This window comes from Natator depressus, chromosome 20 (genome assembly GCF_965152275.1).
Source record: "Natator depressus isolate rNatDep1 chromosome 20, rNatDep2.hap1, whole genome shotgun sequence".
NCBI lineage: Eukaryota > Metazoa > Chordata > Testudines > Cheloniidae > Natator > Natator depressus.
In genome coordinates, this window is record NC_134253.1 from 20,508,854 (window position 1) to 20,531,678 (window position 22,825).

General features: G+C 60.7%; 1 protein-coding gene across 2 annotated transcripts; it reads right to left on the bottom strand.

Moving 5' to 3' along the window:
- Window positions 1-1,963: 1,963 nt before the first annotated feature.
- Window positions 1,964-22,300, bottom strand: LOC141974852 (ultra-long-chain fatty acid omega-hydroxylase-like). Of its 2 annotated transcripts, none has more exons than XM_074934872.1 (13): window positions 22,239-22,300; window positions 19,827-20,049; window positions 18,266-18,410; window positions 10,965-11,018; window positions 8,799-8,926; window positions 6,750-6,871; window positions 5,137-5,404; window positions 4,434-4,500; window positions 3,876-4,005; window positions 3,276-3,409; window positions 3,080-3,144; window positions 2,497-2,579; window positions 1,964-2,168 (listed from the first exon to the last, which is right to left on the bottom strand). In XM_074934872.1, exons 2-13 carry the CDS (start codon window positions 20,046-20,048, stop codon window positions 1,964-1,966), a joined length of 1,623 nt encoding a protein of 540 aa, XP_074790973.1. In that variant the 5' UTR covers window position 20,049; window positions 22,239-22,300. The 2 variants fall into 2 exon arrangements, with proteins under 2 accessions (XP_074790973.1, XP_074790972.1); XM_074934871.1 differs by lacking the exon at window positions 22,239-22,300 and adding an exon at window positions 21,768-22,000.
- Window positions 22,301-22,825: the final 525 nt, after the last annotated feature.

Sequence of the window (22,825 nt, forward strand, 5' to 3'; positions counted from 1 at the left end):
GAAAAGTGATACTTGTATGTTAATATCACTTTTCACAGCCTCCCAGCTAGCTACTAAGTCTGCTGTGAAAAGTGACATTACCAAACATACAAATATCACTTTTCACAGCACTTACACAGCCCTGGCAAGCCCGGAGACAAATTAAACCCTGGATGGGGAGATGGATATGGAAGCAGTGGGGGCCCAGGGCACTGGGTGGAATGAATAGGGAGCTGGTGGAGGCAATGTGGGACTGTGGGGGTGGGAGTGGCAGCAGGGGCCAGAGTTGATGGTGGAGAGGGGGGAGCTGGGGGCCTGCACCTGCTGCTGCATGGCCAGGAGCCAGAGCCAGAGAGCCCAAAAACCCGGGGCTGGAGGAGGCAGAGTGGGCTTGGGCAAAGGGGGGGTTGGTGAGCCTGGGGCTGGCGCTTGCTGCCTCACAGCTGGGGACCAGAGCCAGAAGACCCGTGGCCAGATCCTGGGGCCTGAAGCCCTGTGGCCAAGGAATGGAGCACGCGGTTGAAGTCTGGGGCTCGAGGAGGCAGCAGGGACTGGGGAGATGGCGGGGGGGGGGTGGGCCTGGGGCTGGAGCCTGCCGCCATGTGGCCGGGGGACAGAACCCAAAGCTCAGTGGCCAGATCCTGAAATCCCGAGGCCAGATCCCAAAGCCTCGTGGCCTCGACCCTGCAGCAGGGGCCTTGGACTTCGCCATGCTCCAGAACCAACTTAGAAATATCATGAAACCAACTGTCCCCCAGCTCCAGGTCCATCTGCCCCAGCGGCCACATATGGCCCCCTGCTCGCTCTCTCAACCATTGTTTGTCTCTTTGAGCCATGAGTTCCCTGTGGGAGGGAGTGGGTCCCTGCTGGGTCTGCAGCCAGCCCTCCCGGGCACGGTCTGGCGATAAACACACACACAATGGGGAATTGTATGTGTGTGTGAGTAACAAAGGCTTCCCTGCCCCAACTCCCCCAGGTGACTGCAGGCAGCAGGTTGCGATTGCTGGGCAGCTGCCCCCTGGATCGCTAGCCCACCCCAAAGCCACCTACAGCAGAGTGAGAAATGGCCTTTGCCAGCGCTCACCTGGGCCACTGGGGGCCCTTCAGGAAGATCGGCCAGAGCACCGAGCCACCTGCCCGCAGGCCTCTCAGCTGTTCATGCCCCAGGCCAGGCAGGTGGATTGATGAGTGCAGGAGTGGGGGGAGCAGGACAGAGCAGGAGGGAAGATGCCTACCCTCCGGGGAAGAGGAGTGAGAGACAGACCAGACCCTCAGCTCCAGACAGCAGCATCGGGGCACAGGTGGGCTGGCGAGAAAGCAGGGGCTGATCCACTAACAAGCCCATAGCATTTAGGGTTATTGACCACGTCTTCTTAGATGCCCCACCATAAGTATGTGGCACTTCACCCCCCCAACTGCATTTACCCTCATCCCCTGTGGGCAGGGCCATTAGCCCCATTGCACTGATGGGAGTAGAGGGCCACAGGCTGAGTGACTTTCCCAAGGCCACACAGGGAGCCTGTGGTAGAGCGGGGAATTGAACATGGGTCTCCCACATCCTAGACTAGTGGCCAGACAGCTTGGCACCCTGCCTCTGGCCAGTGGGAGCAGGGAACGCAGGCCAAGTGGTCGCCCAGGCTGTGAGCGGGCAGGGCCGGGAGCCAGGCTGCTTGGCTCCATTTCTAGCTCTGACATTGAGTCACCAGGTGGCCGTGGGCATCCAGAGGGGCTGGGGAGAGGCACTTGTCACCCTGCCTCCCAGGGGCAGGTAGGGGAGGGCTAAGCAGCTGGTGTCTGAAAGGAGCCTGCAGCACCTGAGGGGCCCCATGCCTGGACCCCACAGCGCCTCCTTTGGTACAGAGGGCTGGTCTAGATTAGAGGAGAGAGCTGGCCCCACCATGATCCCCACCTGGTCCTCCACTCAGCAGGCCCCTGAGCTGTGCGGAGCAGGCTGGATCCCCGCAGCGGGCCGGAGTGCACGGCCCTAGGAGCGCGGTGCGGGGGGCCGGCTCTCACGGCTGGGCCCCAGCGGCTCCAGGTGCAGCCACAGCCCATTCTCGCTGAGCAGGATCAGCTCGGGCTTGCGCCGCACAGGCCTGCTCTCGTCCAGCCGCAGGGCGAAGCGCAGCAGGGTCAGCGCCAGCACCACCTTCATCTCTGCCATGGCGAAGTTCTGCCCGATGCAGTTCCTGCGAGAAAGCCAGGGGTGTCAGCCGGTGCTCTTCGCCTGGAAACCACACCCCATGTGAGGGCAGGGATGGGGGAGCAGGGACAGACAGACACCCCAAAGCCCACTGCCTGCAGGGACAGACAGATGCTGAGGGGAGCCCACCCCCCTGTGGGAGAAGGGACAGATCCTCAGCAATAACAGCTGACCCCAACCCTGACCAGAGGCCACCTCCTGCGTATCCCACAATTCTTCACTGCAGCCAGGGAGCCGCTTGCTGGTGGGCAGCTGGGGTTGGGGGAGGGGGCAGTTCGTGCGGCGAGGGGCTCTGAGCCCGGCAGGCAGGTTACCTGGGTCCAGCAGAGAAGGGCATGAAGGCCAGTGGGGGCTGGTTCTTGGAGTTCTCTGGGTCGAAGCGGTGTGGGTTATAGACCTGGAGCAGCAACCACAAGGCACGGTGAGGGGAGCGAGGGTGAAGGGTGGGGTGTGGGGCTGGTCCCTGAGCCAAGGGGGAGCAAAGGCAGCCCCTCTCCGGGTGCAGCTTGGGCACCAGGCTCCCCAGGAGTGAGCTTCCGACTGGGGCCATGTGCTGGCAGCGGGGATGGTTCTGCCTCCACCCAGCACTCAGTGACCCAGCCCCACCCAGTGTGAATGGGGGTGCAACCCTCACTCCCCTCTAGGCGAGCTGGGGGGGGAGGAGGAGCTTCCTCTCTGGGGAGGGTCACTGGGAATAGGAAGCTGCTACTTTGATGGCACTTCAGCACCCCCTAGTGCCACGCTGGGGCATTGGGTCAGCAATGACTCCGAGGGGACAGTGCCCCTACCAAGCCCCGCAATCCCACTCTCTGCAGCACAGCGCCCCCTGGTGCCACGCTGAAGGTGGCCGTGGGGTGGAGTAGAGCCAAAGGGGCAGAACAGAGTGACCAGTGGTACCTGGGGCTCCGGCCAGACAGCAGGATTGTGATGTGTCCCATAGATACTGATCAGACAGACGTTCCCTGCCAGAGAGGAAACTGCCTCATTAGAGAGAGGAAAGGGAGAAGGAGGGGAGGGGTTGTGCGCCACAGGGGTTATGGGCCCAGTTCCGGTGCCATGCCCCTGGCTGGGGGGCAGGGAAGAAGGCTGGTACCTTTGGGTAGGACACGTCCGTCAGGCAGTTTGATGTCCTCGGTGCAGCGCCGGGACACAGCCGTGACGGGCGGGTGCAGGCGCAGACTCTCCTTGATGCACATGGTGGAGAAGGGCATCTGGGACAGGTCCTCCCTGCAGAGAGCAGAGCTTAGCGCTGGCCCCAGAGGTGGATGCATGAGGGGCCCAGTGTGAGCCCATGAGCCAGACAATGGGGCTGGGACAGACTCGCATAGGCATGGAGCTGGCATTGTGGGGACAAACAACACTGTGATGAGGGGGAGGAGCATGCACATCTGAGTGGCAGGGTCCTTGGGCATCCAGGGCGGGACATGCAAAACCCAGAGCGGCAGGGCCCTCGGGCACTGGGGAGCAGCCTAGGCCCATCTTGCAGGGGAAGCCCTCCAGCTTGTGGGGCTGGCAGAGGTGAAGGGACCCCAGTGCTAGGCATAGACTGGTGGGGAGGGGAGGGCAGCAGCTGGGCTAACCCTCACAGGTGGGGTGGGGGCTGTGCTGGAACTAAAGGGTGTGGAAGTGGGGGTACTGGGGGTCAGCACTGCACTGGACAGTGCCAGCACTGCAGCTGAAGCAGCCATCTCACCATTCAACCTCCTCCGATTCCTTGTCCCGCATTAAGTCCTTGATCTCCTCCCGGCAGCGCTCCTGGTACTCGGGGTGACAGGCCAGGTTATACAGCACCCAGGAGAGGCCGCTGGCTGTGGTGTCGTGGCCTGCAGAGAGAGGCCAGCGCAGCGTGAGAGCCGCGGGGGCAGAGAGGGACCATGGAGAGTCCGGGGCTGGAGGGACCCTCCCCCTGCCAGCACCTCCTCCGGGGCCTTCCTCACCATGACTCTCTGGCAGCGCCATCTGGGAACTCCAGGCCCCTCGTGCCTGCGGGGCAAATGGGGTGACTCTGAGCATCTGTCTCCACTACCACCACCTCCTCCGTTGCTGGGACTGTCTGGCAGTGCCCAGGGGCAGATCTGTCTTAGCCCCATTTCACAGAAAGGCACACCCAGGTCACTCAGAGCCAGGGACTGAACCCAGCTCTCCTGCCCTCCCCCCAGAGCCATGTCATCTGCGGAGGCCCCATCCTCCCACATGAGGCTGTGAGGTCAGCAGGAGAGCCCCCCACCTCCTCTCCAGGGGGGCTCCTCACCCTCAAACATGAAGGTGTCGGCCTCAGCTGCAATGTCCTCGTCTGACAGGTCCTGGCCGTCCTCATCCTGCACAAAGCACACACTGCTGGACGGGTAACCTGGCTCCCCGTGACTCAGGGACCCCAGCCCCACCGGCCCACGCCTCCCCCATTTCAGATCCTGGGAGGATGGGACATCTTGGGGTGGAGTGAGCTTGGCCATCTTCCCTCCACCCAGCCCGGGGAAAGAGGCAGTCCCTGCCCTACCCCACAGCCCCAGGCCCCAAGGTGGGCTCCCCCCTTCCCCCATGCCCAGCCTGGCTCTGGTGTTAGAGCTCCCCAGAGGTGCCAGCCCCATGTCGCCAAGTGCAGTTCATATCGCTCCACGCTGAGCATGCTGGGAAGGCAGCTCTGGCTGGGCCGCCCCAGAGAGCTGGGCCGGGGGGCAAGTCCTGGTGTGACAGACATCACACAGCACCTTCCACCTGGCTCCCCAGGACTCTCTGGCAGTGCCAAATGGGAACTCCAGGCCCTGCCCTGGACGTCAACGAACCCCCACGCTCCCGAGGGCATGATCTCCTGCTGTGTCCCCTTGGCCAATCGCAGGACATCCGTGACCTCCCCCCACCCCCATGGGGCAGGCCCCCCCATGTCCCCTTGGCCAATCGCAGGACATCCGTGACTTCCCCCCACCCCCATGGGGCAGGCCCCCCCACCATGTTACCTTGGCCAGGAGCAGGATGTCAATGAAGTCCACCGTCCTGCCCTGCTTGGATTTGAGCCAGGCCTCCCTGCCCAGGCGGCTCAGGGCCTGGTGGCGCCGCTGCACCACGTCGGCCGTGAAGCGGTGCACGGTGTCGCAGGCACGCCGGAAGCGCCGCCCGTCGGGTGACAGGCGGTACAGGAAGTCGCAGTGCAGGAGCAGGCGGTGCTGGCGTCGCACCACCAGGGAGCTGAGCTCCAGGATGGCTGCAATGTAGTCACTGGGTGTCCTGCAACACAACAGGCCAGCATGTGCCTGACAGGCCGGGGCGGGGGCGCCCTGATCAGAGCTGGGGGATCCCCGCGGGCTGGGCCTCGCCACAGAGCGATGGCGTGATCTCCCAGCCACGGGATCTCCGGGCCAGCCGGCGGGGAAGGGACCAAGCTTGGGTGCCTCTGACTGCTGCTGCGGCTCAGCCAATGTGGGACGGTGACAAATGACCAGAAAGGGTTAAGCATCCTGCAGGACAAATGACTCAGATTGAACCCTTAAAAACATATGGGGAGATTACGTTTGTGGTTTTGGGTATTTACGTACATATTAGTAGAGGTCAACAATGTAATCAAACAGTCCTTGTCCATGCTGTATTCGGTTAATTCAGAGATCAAAAGAACATCAATGAACTGTAAACGCAGGATATCGTCGCTGTATTCCTCTCTCTTTGAAATGTATAGCCAATCATCTGCGACTGGTGGAAAAACCGGCAACTGCCTTGTGTTACTTCGTGTAGCTAATTACCGGTGATGGACCTACTTCAAAGTCGCCCCGATTGCCTTTTGTTGGCCTAAGGACTCCGGCCTGTCAAAGACCCTTGGGTCCTGATCCTGTTTATCTCAGATCTGCTTGAGGCTTCACACAGGGGAAGCCTAAGCCACAAGGACTGAGATCCCAGTTCTGACTGGACCGCCCTGAATATAAACACTTGACTATAACCAATGGACTATTTCTGAAAGAACTCTTTGCCTCTACAAAGCTCTCCATCTCGGCTATAAATCTGAACCTCAAGAATTATACTCATGTCTGTAAGTGCACCAGTGCAGTAAAACAGGTACAAGCTGCCGACGAGGGCCCTGCAGTACATGTATAAACTGGGGGCAGGAGGGTTCTGGGGTGATGGGACTGAGGTGAGGAGCTTCCTGGCAGCGAGAGGCATGCAACAGCAGGATCATCCCCCAAGAGAGTCACAGCACAGCCATGCCGACCCCACAGGCGTTAGCAGACAGACCTGCGAGTGCAAGCACCAAGCACCAGCCTCCGCGCAGTGAGCTGAAGGAGCTCCACCCCCAGTGCTGACCAGGGCCTGGCGCAGCCACTATAGCAACCCCCCAATGCCTCCAGACACCCCACTGGAGAGCCCCTGCCCAGGCCTGCAGTAACACCCTCCCCTCCCTGGGATCTCCAGTTCAGGGACCCATTCCGTGAATCTGGCCAGGCTCACTGGGGCCAGGCCAGGAAGGGAGGGAGGGAGGGACCCTGCAGCCCATTCTCCCCACTCTGACCTCCCCCAGTGAGGGGGCTCCCACCCTCGGGTCAGCGCGGGGCCCTGCTGGGGGAGCTGCTCCCGCGTCACTCACTCCTGGCAGTTGCTGTTGTAGCCGAAGACGCATTTCTGCAAACTGTCCAGGGCCATGAGGCTGATCTGACCAAACATGTCCAGGGAGGTGGAGCCTGACGCCACCAGCCGGCGCCACTTGGCCTGTGGGGGAACAGTGCCCGTGAGAGCCGCCCCCGAGCAGCTGCCTGCAGGGACAGCACTGCGGAGCCCAGTGCCCATGCAATGCGGGTCAGCCAGCGTCAGAGACAGGCAAACAGACAGGGGAGGAGGCTAGTGGACTGGTGCAGTGACAGGGCTGGGCATGTGGTGGGGGCAGGTGAAAGAGCAGTGGGCAGGCGGGTGGGTGGGCAGGGTATTGGTGCAGTATATGCTTGGGGGGCGGTGCAGGGCCAGAGGCACAGTGTAGTGATGGTACAGCATATTGCATAGGGTGTGGGGGAGGCATGGGGAGGGCAGGCTGCTGGTTCCACATATGCCAAGGGAGGAAGGCACTAGTGCAGTGTGTGCCAAGGGGGGAGGGTCACAGGCAGGCTGGGGGTGGCAGGGTGCCAGGGCAGTGTGTGCCATGGGGGCAGGGTCATGGGCAGGCTGGGGTTTGCAGGGTGCCAGGGCAGTGTGTGCCGTGGGGGGGAGGGTCCCAGGCAGGCTGGCAGGTGCCAGGGTAGCATGTGCCATGGGGGGGAGGGTCCCAGGCAGGCTGGCAGGTGCCAGGGCACTGTGTGCTATTGGGGGGAGAGTACACGGGCAGGCTGGGGGGTGGCATGGTGCCAGGGCAGTGTGTGCCATGGGGGGAGGGTCACGGGCAGGCTGGGATTTGAAGGGTGCCAGGGAACTGTGTGCCATGGGGGGAGGGTCACGGGCAGGCTGGGGGTGGCAGGGCAGCATGTGCCATTGGGGGGAGGGTCACGGGCAGGCTGTTGAAGGGTGCCAGGGCAGTGTGTGCCGTGGGGGGGAGGGTCCCAGGCAGGCTGGCAGATGCCAAGGTAGCATATGCCTTGGGGGGGGAGGGTCCCAGGCAGGCTGGCAGGTGCCAGGGCAGTGTGTGCCAAGGGGGGAGGGTCACGGGCAGGCTGGGGGTGGCAGGGTGCCAGGGCACTGTGTGCCATGGGGGCAGGGTCATGGGCAGGCTGGGGTTTGCAGGGTGCCAGGGCAGTGTGTGCCGTGGGGGGGAGGGTCCCAGGCAGGCTGGCAGGTGCCAGGGTAGCATGTGCCATGGGGGGGGAGGGTCCCAGGCAGGCTGGCAGGTGCCAGGGCAGCATGTGCCATGGGGGGGGAGGGTCCCAGGCAGGCTGGCAGGTGCCAGGGCACTGTGTGCCATTGGGGGGAGAATACACGGGCAGGCTGGGGGGTGGCATGGTGCCAGGGCAGTGTGTGCCATGGGGGGAGGGTCACGGGCAGGCTGGGATTTGAAGGGTGCCAGGGAACTGTGTGCCATGGGGGGAGGGTCACGGGCAGGCTGGGGGTGGCAGGGCAGCATGTGCCATTGGGGGGAGGGTCACGGGCAGGCTGTTGAAGGGTGCCAGGGCAGTGTGTGCCGTGGGGGGGAGGGTCCCAGGCAGGCTGGCAGATGCCAAGGTAGCATATGCCTTGGGGGGAGGGTCCCAGGCAGGCTGGCAGGTGCCAGGGCAGTGTGTGCCATTGGGGGGAGGGTACACGGGCAGGCTGGGGGGTGGCATGGTGCCAGGGCACTGTGTGCCGTGGGGGGGGAGGGTCCCGGGCAGGCTGGCGGGTGCCAGGGCAGTGTGTGCCGTGGGGGGGAGGGTCCCGGGCAGGCTGGCGGGTGCCAGGGCAGTGTGTGCCATGGGGGGGGAGGGTCCCGGGCAGGCTGGCGGGTGCCAGGGCAGTGTGTGCCATGGGGGGGGAGGGTCCCGGGCAGGCTGGCGGGTGCCAGGGCAGTGTGTGCCGTGGGGGGGGAGGGTCCCGGGCAGGCTGGCGGGTGCCAGGGCAGTGTGTGCCGTGGGGGGGGAGGGTCCCGGGCAGGCTGGCGGGTGCCAGGGCAGTGTGTGCCATGGGGGGGGCCAGAGGCACAGGCATGGATTTGGTGCCATGACGGGAGGGGGTTACTCACATGCATGATGTCAGTGCTCTGGCTGAAGATCTTCACGTAGGGCTTCAGGATGTCGAAGTGGAAGGCTGGCGTCAGCATGCGCCGGTGCCGCACCCATTTCGGACCATTGCTCAGCAGCAAACCGTCCCCTGAGATGACAGGCACTCAGCTCAGAGCCCTGGCAGAGATCCCGCAGCCCAGGCCCCCTCCAGCCTGCTGGGTCTCAGCCAGCTGGGGTGCTCAGCGAGAATCAACCTCCCTGGTGCATGTTGGGCAGGCACGAGAGTGCGTGCACGTGTGCAATGCGTGCATGGGTGGGGGTGTGAGTGAAGCATATGTGTGTGTGTTTGTGGGGGCACATGTGGGCATGAACATGCAGGTGCATGCGTGTGTGTACGTGCAGGTGCATGGTGGTATGTGCATAGAGGTACGTGCGCACGTGAAGGCGTGTGTGTGTGATCCTGGGCACACCCATGTGCTGGTGCTCACGGCTATGGCACGAGTAGCTCCAGCTCCACACTGACATAAGAATGGACAGACTGGATCAGCCCAATGGTCCATCCAGCCCAGTGTCCTGTCTGCCAACAGTGGCCATATCCCTCCTTTGTCGTCTCTTTTCCAAGCTGAAAAATCTTTCCTCATATGGAACCTGTTCCATACCCCTAATCATTTTTGTTGCCCTTTTATGAACCTTTTCCACGTCCAATATATCTTTTTTGAGATGGCGCAACCACACTTGCATGCAGTATTCAAGATGTGGGGGTACCATGCATTTATATAGAGACAATATGATATTTTTCTGCATTAGTATCTCTCCCTTTTCTAATGGTTCCCAACATTCAGTTCGCTTCTCTGACTGCCGCAGCACATTGTGTGAATGTTTTCAGATAACTATCCACAATGACTCCAAGATCTCTTTCTTGAGTGGTAACAGCTGATTCAGGCCCCATCATTATTTATGTATAGTTGGGATTATGTTTTCCAATGTGCGTTACTTTGCATTTATCAAGCATTGAATTTCATCTGCCATTTTGTTGCCCAGTCACCCAGTTTGGAGAGATCCTTTTGAAACTCTTTGCAGTCTGCTTTGGACTTATCCTGAGTGGTTTTGTATCATCTGTAAATTCTGTCACCTGTTTACCCACTTTTCCAGATCATTTATGAATATGTTGAATGGGACTGGTCCCAGTACAGATCTCTGGGGGACACCACTATTACCTCTCTCCATTCTGAAAACTGACCATTTATTCCCACCCTTTGTTTCCAGTCTTTTAACCAGTTACTGATCCAGAAAGGACCTTCCCTCTTATCCCACGATAGCTTACTTTGCTTAAGAGCCTTTGGTGTAGGAACTTGGTGAGCCACCCCCCTTCCCTTGGTCAGTCAGGGACTGCGATGAGGTAATGCTCACCTGACGCTGAAGGGTCAGGGTGGGGGGGCATAGCCAAGAGGGAAGAAAGAACATGATAAAAGGGAGAGATGTTTGCCATGGTCTTCTTCTCTCTTCCACCTCCATCTACAGACCTCACCAAGCCACTGAAGCGCTGATCAAAGGGGAGAGCCTGGCTGAAGGACAACCAGCTAGCCTGTGGTGAGAAGCATCTAAATTTGTAAGGACACTAAAAGTGTTAAGATCAGCTTAGAATGAGTTTTGCTTTCATTTCGTTTGACCAAATCCGACTTGTTTTGCTTTGACTTATAAATCACTTAAATCTATCTTTGTAGTCAATAAATCTCTTTGTTTATTCTACCTGACGCAGTGCATTTGGTTTGAAGTGTGTCAGAGACTCCCCTTGGGAGAACAAGCCTGGTAAATATCAATTTCTTTGTTAAATTGATGAAGTCTCATAAGCTTGCAGCGGACATAACTGGACACTGCAAGACGGAGGTTCCTAGGGTTGTGTCTGGAACCAGAGATATTGGCTAGTGTCACTCGGTTGCACAGACCAAGGAGCAGCTTACATGCCAGGGGCTGTGCGTGAACAGCCCCGGAGTGGGGGTTGTCACAGCAGAGCAGGGTAAGGCTGGCTCCCAGAGTCAAGGATTGGAGTGACCTAGCTGATCATCGGTCCAGATAACACCAGAGGGGAACATCACACCCTCCATTCCCCACAAGCCCCTCCCCTGGGGTTCGGGCCCCATGACACCAAGCACAGCAGATCCAAGCCCAGAAGAAAGGGCACTCACCCAGCCAGGGCTTCAGGAAGCCGTAGAACAGGTAGTCCTTGGGTGCGATGGCAACTGTGGGGGAGACCAGAGACGGGCAGGCCCAGGGGTTAGTGCTGAGACACACATGGCTCGGGGGTGCAGAGATGCGGCACATCTGGGGTTTAGTGCTGAGACACACACACACGGCAGAGTGGAACAGAGATGGGCGCAGCCCGGTGTTAGTGCTCAGACACACACGGCACGGGGGGCGGTAATGGGGTGCACCCTGGCGTTAGCGCTCACACACACATACACGGCATAGGACACAGGGAAGGAGTGCAGGACTACTGTTATCAGAGCCCCGGCTGGAGCTGCAGCACCTACGGGCCCCCTTTTGGTCTGGAAAGGGGCAGCTGCAGGAATGTGGGTCTGTCCAGTGCCCGCCTGCTCCACAGGCTGTTTCCTAAGGAGCCTTGGCGCATCGCCCTGTGAAAGCAGCCCCCATCAGACAAGGCAGAACCCTGCTGGACACCCTGCTCCAGGCTCCACCCTAGCAGCCAGGAGGGCGGCTGCTGGGGCAACAGGACAGGCTCAGTGAACAGCGTGAAGGAGCCACACGACAGGGACCAGGCGTTGAGCCACCAGGCCCCTCACACAGAGCAGGCTCTGCTCTGAGCGAGTGGAGGACACGGGGGGCAAGCAGCATCCGCAGCCTGGGCCGGGCCTGCAGCGCGACAGAGACTCCTCCTGGGGCAGTGCCTGTGACCCACGGACCGCGTGAGCTTGGCAGTCACGTGGGGCCTTCACAATAGAGAGCTTGGCATCTTTAAAACTCCCTTATTAGCTGTATTCCCTGGCTCTGTGAGCAGAGTGGGGATCCTGTGGCTACAGCAGGGTCTGGAGGGGGCTGGGAGCCAGGACTCCTGGGTTCTATTCCTGTCTCTTACATGGACATGCTGTGTGAGTCCCCTGCCCCCTCTGTACCTCAGTGACTCCCTACCTCGCAGGGCTGTGCGAATGGCTGGCACTCGCGTGGGTGGCACGGGAGACGGGCAAAGGTGGCTTGGCAGGCCCAGCTCCCTGAGACTGAGCTGGCCACAGCTGCTCCTCTCCCTGGGTCAGCCAGAGACAACAGGGGCAGAAACTGCCCCCTCTGCACCACTAGCCCCAGGACCACCCCCTCTCTGCACCATTCTCCAGATTCCCCCACCCCCAACATCCCACTAGCCTCACGGCCATGCACCCCCACAACAGTATCAGCCTCACACTCTCTGCTGCTCCCCATAGGCCCCCCCAAGAACATCGGCCATTTGGTCCTTATGACTCCCCCTGACCTGTTTCTCCCCCGGACCACCTCCCTCATTGTCCCCTTCACCCCACAACCCTGCCGTGCCCCCTTTGGGACCATGGACTGAGCTGATGAAGGGCGTAAGATGTCCCTGAGCCAGCTGTTTGCTATCAGATCCCCCATTCGCCTATCACCAGCCAGGGATGCCGGCAGGGCTTCAATGAACCTTTGCTCCCATGGGTCACTGGCCCAGAGGCTGACAGCAGCTCCTGCTGGGCTTCAGCCAGCGGGATGTGCTCCTCTCAGGATGCTAAGGGATGGCTACAGCCTCTGCCCTAACTCCTCTGGGGCCAGGGGGACTCACTAAGGACCCTGGGTGGGCAGCACCCAGCCAGACAAGCAGCCCAATGAACAGCCACCTGCCGAGCTGAGCTCGGCCCAAGACCCGATACCTTCCCCCAGCCCCGACAGCCAAACAGCTTCCTCCTCAGCCACGTGGAGGAGGGCTGGTCTCAGCAGCCAGTCCTCCTGGCCGGGGGCTTTTCTAGGGAGCAGCTGCCCTCTCACCACTGGGCCCATGTCCCCAGAGGTCCCGTCATGGCGGGTGCAGCACACGTAACATCGAGAGCTCCAGGCGCCTGCTGGGAATCCAACCCTCCTGAGCCCCAGGACAGACAGAGAGACAGACAGGCACACAAACTCCTGGCGCTGGAGCCACCCTCACTACCTGACTCCAGCAACACAGGTTTAACGGCCTCTGGGTGGAAGAGCCAGAGAATGGGAAACCAGGGCCCAAACCACCAAAGGCAGGAGTGGCTGTAGCGCCCGACGAGCTCATCTACGCACTGCATCCCCTCCTCCGTGTTCTGACCCTACAACGAGGAGCCATGGGTTAGCCACGGGCCAGCTGGGACTCCGGCCACGTCTCCGGCCAGGGTGACATGCTGGGCCCAGCGCCCGACTCAACCCACTGCAGGAGCGGCAGCTCCCCAACAGAATCACTGCTGCCTGCTCTCAGAGCGCCTCTGGCTTCATTTCTAATGGGGGAGGGGGGGCTGCCCTCACCTGGCAGTCGGTTGGATGGGGCCACTTGGGGCTCCCTGTGTTATTGCAAACACGGCTCCCAGCCATTCTCCGTGCAGAGGTGAACCCGGGGGCTCAGTGGGCAGCGAGCATGAGCCCTCAGCCCCGGCATGAACTGGCTACATGCATTCACACAGCCCCAGCACTGCATCCCCGCCCTGCGCTTCTCTGCTATCCAGCTGAGCTGAGCAGGAGACTGAGGGCTCCTGAGCCCCGAAGCACCTCTGTCCTGGCCCCGTGACATCCAACTCTGCTCCAGGGAGCAACGCTCATTGCTCAGACCCAGCTGCTGGCTTTGAGGACTAAAGCCAGACCTCCCCTCTCTGTGTCCTGCCAAGCCCGCCTGGCACTGGGGGAGGGAGCTGGACTCTGTTCCCGCTGCTGCATCAGCAACGGGATTGTTTACATAGTTCCCGCACACTGCACTGGGTTCCTGGGCACAGCGAGTCATGCAAAGGGCTGGCGGGGTGGGGCTGGATGCCAGGCTGGCGGGGAGGGGCAGCATTTCTATTTGTTGCTTTAGCTCTGGACTCAGGGCCCTGGTGAAACTTCCAGAGTCACTTCTCAACCACCCTGCAGGGCAGCAGTTCAGGGATGAGCAAACAAGCCCCAGCGTAGCTCCACGTGCCCTTGGCCCTGCGGGCCCAGCCGCCACTTGGAGCAGGGCTAATTGGGAAGAGTGGCAGCAGTACGTTAACGGGGACAGAGATGTCCCCTCCGCAAGGGGGCAGAAGAGGCTGGAGCAGGAGCCCCCAGGCCAGGGAGCACCGACCAGGCTGGGGGCTGGATTCCTTCGGAGTCTGGCTTCAGCTCATCGCTCGTCCCCCTGCAGCGCACAGCTCCAGCAACTCGCTCACCAGAGAGGGGCCTGCGCTGGCGGTGCTGGGGGGCCCAGCTGCACAGAACCCTCACCCTCTGCTGCACCCACTGGCTCCTCTCAGCCCCGGGGGTGACTGGCGCTACAAGAGACACCAGAGCACTGGGCAACCGGCCCTGGCCGGGGCCACTCTCCCTGGCCGGCAGGGAGGGGACAGGGGCAGCACGAGCTCCCCACGTCACTGATCATTGCTGGCCTTCACTCCCTTGCCTCTGGAGTGTGTGCATGTCTCCCCTCTCCCCCGCAGGGGCCCCAGCTGCTCCTGCAAGACCACTGATGACACAGGTCCCCAGTGGGGAGGTGGCTCTGCTTGCTGCCCCTGAGGAATTCAGCCAGGCAGTGCCCCTTGGCCCTGCTGCCCAGTCTGTCCCGAGCCATCACCCTGCCCGGGCTGGAGGGGTCTTGGCTGTGCAGCAGCTCCCGCTGGGTGCTGCCTTAGGCCTGCCCTGCATGGCTGGGTCTCTCCTGCTGCTGTTCCCAGGAGCCACAGGCACTGTGCTGCTGGAGCCGAGAGCCTCAGTCCCCCCTATGGACCTTTGGCTCTCCATGCCGGAGACAGCCAGTCCGCGTGCCCTGTGCCCAGGAGAGGAGCCGATCGTGCTCAGTGGCCTGGATGGGGTGAGGGACAGTCCATGGCTCTCCGGCAGCACCAGGGGCGGCTATGCTGCAGGGGCGCCACTCCCCCGCTTGCAAAGGTGCCAGGGAATAGCTCGCAGGCTGCAGCACCTGGAGCCGTTCTGCCTGCTCCTGCACTCCTCGCCCACACCCCAGTGGGACTCTGCCCATCCCCTTATGGCAGCCTTCTGGGTGCCCCTGGATCCAGAGAGTGGCAGGGGCTGGGCTGGACTCCCCAAAGCAGCAAATGACACAATCTCTCAAGAGCCAGACAGGAACTGGTACAAACTAGGACACAAGGTAGACCCCCCCCCCCCCCCAAACACCTGGCCCCTGCAGCTACATGGCCCCATTTTATTCCCCTGCCTCCCTGCACAGAGCACGTTGACGGCCTTTGCCCAGGGTGAGCTGGTGCAGACAGTGGCCTGCAGCAAGAGCAGTCACATCAAGGGAGCTGGAGGAGCTGGACTAAGGCAGCCTATACTCCAGGGCGGATCCAGAACCGCCCGGGGGGAAAAAGGGGATTCTGTAGAGCTGCGCAGCCCAGCCTGTCCGACAGGGTTTCCATTGCAGCACAGCCCCAGAGACAGGCTGAAGCTTCCTGGGGCTGCCTGGGCAGAGCTGTCCCACAACGGAGCAGGGAGGCAATAGCCCCTCCCTCCAATGTGCCCCCACCTCAAATAGCACAGCGACAGCTGGGGAGGGGTCTGGGAGGAGCCACCAGAACACCTCAAGCTCTGGGAAACCTGCCTCTCTGGGGGAGGCTACAGGAGCCCAATGGATTTAATTTCTTCAAGAGCAGGAAAAGAGGTGCCTAGATCCCAGCTACCAGCCCCTCCATGGGCAGGGATGCCTGGCAGCAGACGGCTCTGCCATCCAGCAGACAGCGGCAGAGTCAGATCCAGCAGGAACGAACTCAGACTGGCAACACAGTGCAAGTGTTTAACAGGGAGGGGATCGAGCCCTGGGAACAGCTGGCCCAGGGACACAGGGGCTTTGCCATCCCTGGGAGTCTTTACACGGAGATGGGCTGTCATAGAATCATAGAATATCAGGGTTGGAAGGGACCTCAGGAGGTCATCTAGTCCAACCCCCTGCTCAAAGCAGGACCAATCCCCAATCAAATCATCCCAGCCAAGGCTTTGTCAAGCCTGACCTTAAAAACTTCCAAGGAAGGAGATTCTACCACCTCCCTAGGTAACGCATTCCAGTGTTTCACCACCCTCCTAGTGAAAAAGTTTTTCCTAATATCCAACCTAAACCTCCCCCACTGCAACTTGAGACCATTACTCCTTGTCCTGTCATCTTCTACCACTGAGAATAGTCTAGAACCATCCTCTCTGGAACCACCTCTCAGGTAGTTGAAAGCAGCTATCAAATCCCCCCTCATTCTTCTCTTCTGCAGACTAAACAATCCCAGTTCCCTCAGCCTCTCCTCATAAGTCATGTGTTCCAGACCCCTAATCATTTTTGTTGCCCTTCGCTGGACTCTCTCCAATTTATCCACATCCTTCTTGTAGTGTGGGGCCCAAAACTGGACACAGTACTCCAGATGAGGCCTCACCAATGTCGAATAGAGGGGAACGATCACGTCCCTCGATCTGCTCGCTATGTCCCTACTTATACATCCCAAAATGCCATTGGCCTTCTTGGCAACAAGGGCACACTGCTGACTCATATCCAGCTTCTCGTCCACTGTCACCCCTAGGTCCTTTTCCGCAGAACTGCTGCCTAGCCATTCGGTCCCTAGTCTGTAGCTGTGCATTGGGTTCTTCCGTCCTAAGTGCAGGACCCTGCACTTATCCTTATTGAACCTCATCAGGTTTCTTTTGGCCCAATCCTCCAATTTGTCTAGGTCCCTCTGTATCGTATCTACCAGTCCTCCCAGTTTAGTATCATCCGCAAATTTGCTGAGAGTGCAATCCACACCATCCTCCAGATCATTTATGAAGATATTGAACAAAACCGGCCCCAGGACCGACCCCTGGGGCACTCCACTTGACACCGGCTGCCAACTAGACATGGAGCCATTGATCACTACCCGTTGAGCCCGACAATCTAGCCAACTTGCTACCCACCTTATAGTACATTCATCCAGCCCATACTTCTTTAACTTGCTGACAAGAATACTGTGGGAGACCGTGTCAAAAGCTTTGCTAAAGTCAAGAAACAATACATCCACTGCTTTCCCTTCATCCACAGAATCAGTAATCTCATCATAGAAGGCGATTAGATTAGTCAGGTATGACCTTCCCTTGGTGAATCCATGCTGACTGTTCCTGATCACTTTCCTCTCGTGTAAGTGCTTCAGGATTGATTCCTTGAGGACCTGCTCCATGATTTTTCCGGGGACTGAGGTGAGGCTAACTGGCCTGTAGTTCCCAGAATCCTCCTTCTTCCCTTTTTTAAAGATTGGCACTACATTAGCCTTTTTCCAGTCATCTGGGACTTCCCCCGTTCGCCACGAGTTTTCAAAGATAATGTCCCTTTGCAACGCTCCCTCCAGCACAGCCAGGAGCTCGGGGCTGGCTGAAGGGAGCTCTGGGGAGGGTCTCTGCCTTGTGTGAAACTGGCAGTCAGATTAGAGGAGCAGAATGGTCCCTCCTGGCCTGACCCACCCTGCATTCAGCTCTGGGCCCCCTGGACAGTAACCCAATCCCAGGGGTCAAGGCCAGAAGAGGCTGCTGGGCCCACACAGTGCAGAACGCAGGGGAGAGCAGCCAAGGTGGCAGGGAAGGATTGGTTCACCCGGGCAGAGGAGCGAGTCAGTTGAGCCAAGGGGCCTGCACTGAATATGTATGAGAACACGAGGGTTGTAACCCATGGGGCTGGGGGGTTGACCTGGAGCAGAGGGAAACCCAGGCTGGACAGTGCGGACCCTGGGGAGCTATTGCAGGGAGACGGCCATTAGCTCCCCAGGCGGATTGTCCCCTCTGGTGCCTTCCCCAGGGCTCTGGTCGGGCTGCTCTGCAGGGTCTCAGGTGACTGGCTCCCAGCCCTGCCCTGGGGAAGTCAGGAAAGCCTTCATACCACCATGATGTCACACTGGGGGTAAGGGCCTGGCTGGGAGCCCTGTCCCTTGGGATGTTCACAGCTAGCCTGGCCAGGGCCCTGGAGAACAGATTGCTGGGGCCAGTCCTGCTTAGGTTCCGAGGTCACGGGCTAGAGGGGCCCAGCTGGTGTTTCCCATCTCTGGCCCCACAAGTTGTGTCTATAGTGCATGTAGACACCCGTGACCTGCCCATGTCAGCTGACTCGGACTCAGGGCTGTAAATCTGAGATATAGACATTTGGGCTCAACTGGAGCCCAAGATCTGGGACCCCACAGGGAGGAGGTCCCAGAGGCCAGGCTCCAGCTGGAATATCTACACTGCAGGGTAACAGCCCCACAGTCTGAGCCCGAGCCAGCTACAGGTGTCTATGTGCTGTACGGACATACCCTCAGAGCCTCACCACCACCCCCAGGAGTCAGCGTACCTGAGGCTGTTGTGATCGGCTTGAGGAAATCAGGGTGCACCAGGCACAGGACTGGCAGGAAGGGCCCCATCCATGTCACAAAGGCCTGGGAGAATGTAGCCACTGTTTGGGACACCAGGCTCAGCCCCTCCTCACCAGGTATGAACTGCAGGAGGGACGGGGCAGAGTTAATATAGGAGGGACCCAATCTTACCCGGGACTCCTGAGCAAGTCAGTGCATGCCAGGCAGGGGCAGAATCGGATCCTGTGATCAGAGGCAGGACTGCCGTGGGCAATGCCTCACCAAGTGTATCTGTCAAGACCCTCACTCCTGCCCAGTGCTCACATCCCATCCATCTTGGGGGATGCTCCCCGGAGCAGGCAATACATTTCCGAGACTGCCCCTCTCCCCAGGGACCTACACACTGACCTGACCCCTAGTGTCAGGGACCCTCTGACACCAACCCTAACTCCCCTCACTGCGCTGGTGGCTGCTCTGAGGCCAAACATGCCTCACTCCAAGCAGCCAGTTGGGTCCCCTAGGTCCCTCTGTGCTCTGAGGGGCAGAGTTCCTGCAATGCCCGATGTCACAGCACATGGTGATTGGCTATGCCCTTGCCAAAGCTACCCCAGGTGGGGCCATCCTGCCAGGGGCTTTATAACCCTCCCTGCTCCACAGCAAAGGCGGCCGAACAGGCCCAGGGGCCACTTACCACCAATGCAGGCAGAGCCATTGGGGTGCAGCTGGCTGGCAGGGGTGTCACGGGGCTGGGCCAGGGAGCATGGCAGGGGCCAGTGGTGAGCAGAGATGCTTCTATGGATTGGTTCCCTTAGAGCCCCTGCCACTGGGCAAGTGTCTGGGCACCAGCACCCAGAGACACCCACCAGGGCACATCCCACGCTGAGCCTGGGGCCCTGCCTGGAGAATGTGGCATTTGAGTGCAGGGCACTGAGTGGTTAGGGGGCCATTTGCACCCCCGTCTCACTCTGCATGTGGGCCGGCATCCCACCTGCCCCATCCAGTGCCAGAGATGGATCCCAGGGCCCTGCCGTATCGGGGGTGCATCAGAGCCAGCAACCATAGGAAGGGCCCCACCCACAGCAGGATGGGGAGCAGCAGTGTGGCCAATGCCTCTGCCTCCAGCTCAGGCCCGCCTTGTTGGGTCAGGAAGTCTGACTGAGTTCAGACGCTGCTCACTCTGGTGCCAGACAGGGCGTGTGCCGAGAACCTGGTGGAGCTGTCCCAGGACCCTCGTCTCCTACCCCTGCTCGGTCCCAACCCCATTCCCATGTGTCATGCAGCTGCAGTGAGCATGGCGCCCTGAGCAACCTGCCATGCCATGCTCCCCTTGCCAGCACCAGCTGGGGCCAAAGCCCTTCACCTGGGAGAGAGGGAGAGGCTTGAACCAGCAGGGTCACCTGCCCCCAGCCCTCTCAGGGGCTATTCTACCAGCCCCTCCCTTGGGGTGGGCAAGGGTGGCTCCTCCCAGCAGGGGTCAAGCCATGTGTCAGTGGCAACAACGAGTAAGAGGGGAGAGAAGACACTCACCCCCTTCTCGCCCCCACGGGACATGACACCTACCGTCCCCAAGTGTCCCAGCAGCCAGTTGCGACGTGGGGGCTCCGGGAAGCAGCGCAGCCGCTGGCAGGTCACATAGTAGCGGTGCCAAGATCTCCCAAGTTGCAGGAGGGTGCGGAAGAGCAGGGCCAGCAGAGCAAGGAGCAGGGCGGAGACGGTGTAGGCGCAGAAGGGGGTCCGCTCCATGCTCAGCAGCTCCAGCACCCAGTCCGTGAGCAGTAGCATCCTGTGGGGAAAGACCGGGCTGTAACCGCGGGTGAACTGCCACTGGGTTCCTTTGTTACAAGCTGTATGTACGTTACTGAGCTGCTGAGAGGTAGATACGCTGGAGGGTAGGGAAGGGTCCAGAGTGACCTAGACTAATTGGAGGATTGGGCCAAAGGAAATCTGATGAGGTTCAACAAGGACAAGTGCAGAGTCCTGCACTTAGGAAGGAGGAATCCCATGCACCGCTACAGGCTAGGGAACCAACTGGCTAAGCAGCAGTTCTGCAGAAAAGGACCTGGGGATTACAGTGGATGAGAAGCTGGATATGAGTCAGCAGTGTGCCCTTGTTGCCAAGAAGGCCAACGGCATATTGGTAGGAGCACTGCCAGCAGGTGCATTAGTAGAAGCACTGCCAGCAGATCGAGGGAAGTGATTATTCCCCTCTATTCGGCACTGGTGAGGCCACACCTGGAGTACTGCATCCAGTTTTGGGCCCCCCACCTCAGAAAGGATGTGGACAAATTTGAGAGAGTCCAGCGGCGGGCAATGAAAATGATTAGAGGGCTGGGGCACCTGACTTACGCGGAGAGGCTGAGGGAACTGGGCTTGTTTAGTCTGCAGAAGAGAAGAGTGAGGGGGGTTTTGATAGCAGCCTTCAACTACCCGAAGGGGGATTCTAAAGAGGATGGAGCTCGGCTGTTCTCAGTGGTAGCAGATGACAGAACAAGAAGCAATGGTCTCAAGTTGCAGTGGGGGAGGTCTAGGCTGGATATTAAGAAACACTATTTCACTAAGGGGGGTGGTAAAGCACTGGAATGGGTTCTCTAGGGAGATGGTGGAATCTCCATCCTTCAAGGTTTTTAAGGCCCAGCTTGACAAAGCCTTGGCTGGGATGATTTAGTTGGGGTTGGTCCTACTTTGAGCAGGGGGTTGGACTAGATGACCTCCCGAGGTCTCTTCCAACCCTAATCTTCTATGATTTTGTGTGTGAGCCAGGAGAGAACCCAGCCCCCTTAGCCAGCCAATAACCCTTCCTGCTCCTAACCCCCCGCGCTCCCCCACACAGCCAATAGCTCTTTCTGCTCCCCAGAGGCAGCGTGTGTGTGTGTGGGGGGGGTCACACAGGGTCACATGTCCCCCTCTCCCCCCAAGACTTCTACCAGGGCTTATATCCACCGGAGCCAACTGGCTCTTCCCCAGGGCACAGGCTGGGGCTGGCTGGTGTATGAGACTCGCTGCCAACTTCTCCCCCTCCTCACACAGGCCTGGGCTCTGCAAAACTGCCGTGAGCTTCCCCTGGGCGGGCAGGGCAAGGTACTTGGCAGCAGGGCGCTGGCTCCCTCGACCATGCTGCAGAGTGGCTAGTGCTCGCACCTCTTCCCGGCTCCTGCTCCCTCCGCATACAGCTGGCTCTAGCCCTCCGTGCCCAGCACCTCCCTGGCACAGCTAGCTCCTTTCCTGCCCTTCCCCCTGCACAGAGATGGCTCAAGGCTGCCGCACAGAGCTGGACCTTGCCCCAGCTGCCTGCAGGCTCAGGGCGGTTCCCGCCCAGCTAGAGCCTCTCCCGGACCCTCCTGCACACAGCTGGCTCCAAGCTTTTACTCCCGGCGCCTCCAGCTCCTGCCCGTCTCCCCCCATCACACAGCTGGGGCTGGGCTCTCCTGGGGGGCACAACGGCCATTCCCCACCTGTCTACCTACCACAAAGCCGGTCTTCCCCAGGCCCTGGCTTCCTTACCTGCCAGAGCTCCCTGGACACCAGCTGCAGTAGCCTTTCCCTTGGGTCCTACAGCCTGACAAGTCTGGTGCAGCCAAGGAGGGACTTCCCCGTCGCGGTGGGCTGTAACCTCAAGCAGCTGCCTGCAAGACCGGTCCCCAGCTGAGACTCCATAGCACGGCGTGCAAAGCCGCTCCGGAAACCAAAACGCCTTTGTCTCCGGCGCGCCTGCCCCGAGCCCCGCTGCGTGCCCCAGAGCCTTTGCATCGCTCCGCGCCCTCAACAGTTATGGGGCACCTCTGCTGCCGCCCCGCCAACAGGCCCCCGCCCCCCGCCCCCCACCCCCGGCTCCCGGCTCCCCCTCACAGCCCGGGGCATTCGCTGCTGCCAGGATCCCGGCTCATGGGAAGCCCCGCTGACACCGAGCGGGGGTCTGGACCATGCAGAGCCCAGCCCAGGCCGGGCAGGGGACGAACCAGGCGCTCCGCTCACCTGGGCCGGGCACGGACGCTGGGACTCACGGGCTAAGCTCCGGGAGCGGCCTTCATAGCCAGGCGGGGCCAGAGGAGGGGCTTGGCTCGGCTCGGCTCCGCTCCGTGGGTGATGGGCTCCAGGCTGGGACACGATCGCCCCCTATCGGGGGTCCGCGCGGGTCGGGGTGTGGCTCCGAGCGGCCGCAGCCCGGGGCCGTCGCTTGGCTCCAGCACCGGCAGAGCCCAGCCCGCCAGCTCCAGAGAGCGGGGACCGCAGCTCACACCCCAGCCCGCAGGGCCCGGGAACCACCTCTGCTCTTGTATCACCAGCTGATTTGTCTGCCCGGTTCCACCCGGGGGGCACCTGTGCCGCTGCCCCTCCCCAGCTCTCCCCATAGCGACTCCAGAGGCCGCAGCGCTATGCTGGTGCCAGCCAGGGGCCCTTGTCCCTCTGGCGAGGGGGCAGGGAGCCCAGCCTGGTGCTCAGGGCCTCTGCAGCTGGCCGGAAGCGGGAGGGGAAAGCCCACCCTCCCCCCACCAGCCAGCGTGAATTGGCTCTGCACTGGATGAACCCGGCCCCATCGCACGAAGCCACTGCACAGACCC

Bases quoted from the DNA above. Each gene is read 5' to 3' on its own strand.
- LOC141974852 (XM_074934872.1), bottom strand. From the start codon at position 20,048: ATGCTACTGCTCACGGACTGGGTGCTGGAGCTGCTGAGCATGGAGCGG. The intron at 5,405-6,749 runs GTGAGTGACGCG...GTTGTGTTGCAG, and splicing joins TACAACAGCAACTGCCAGGA to GACACCCAGTGACTACATTG. The intron at 4,006-4,433 runs GTGAGGAGCCCC...CTCTCTCTGCAG, and splicing joins CGACACCTTCATGTTTGAGG to GCCACGACACCACAGCCAGC.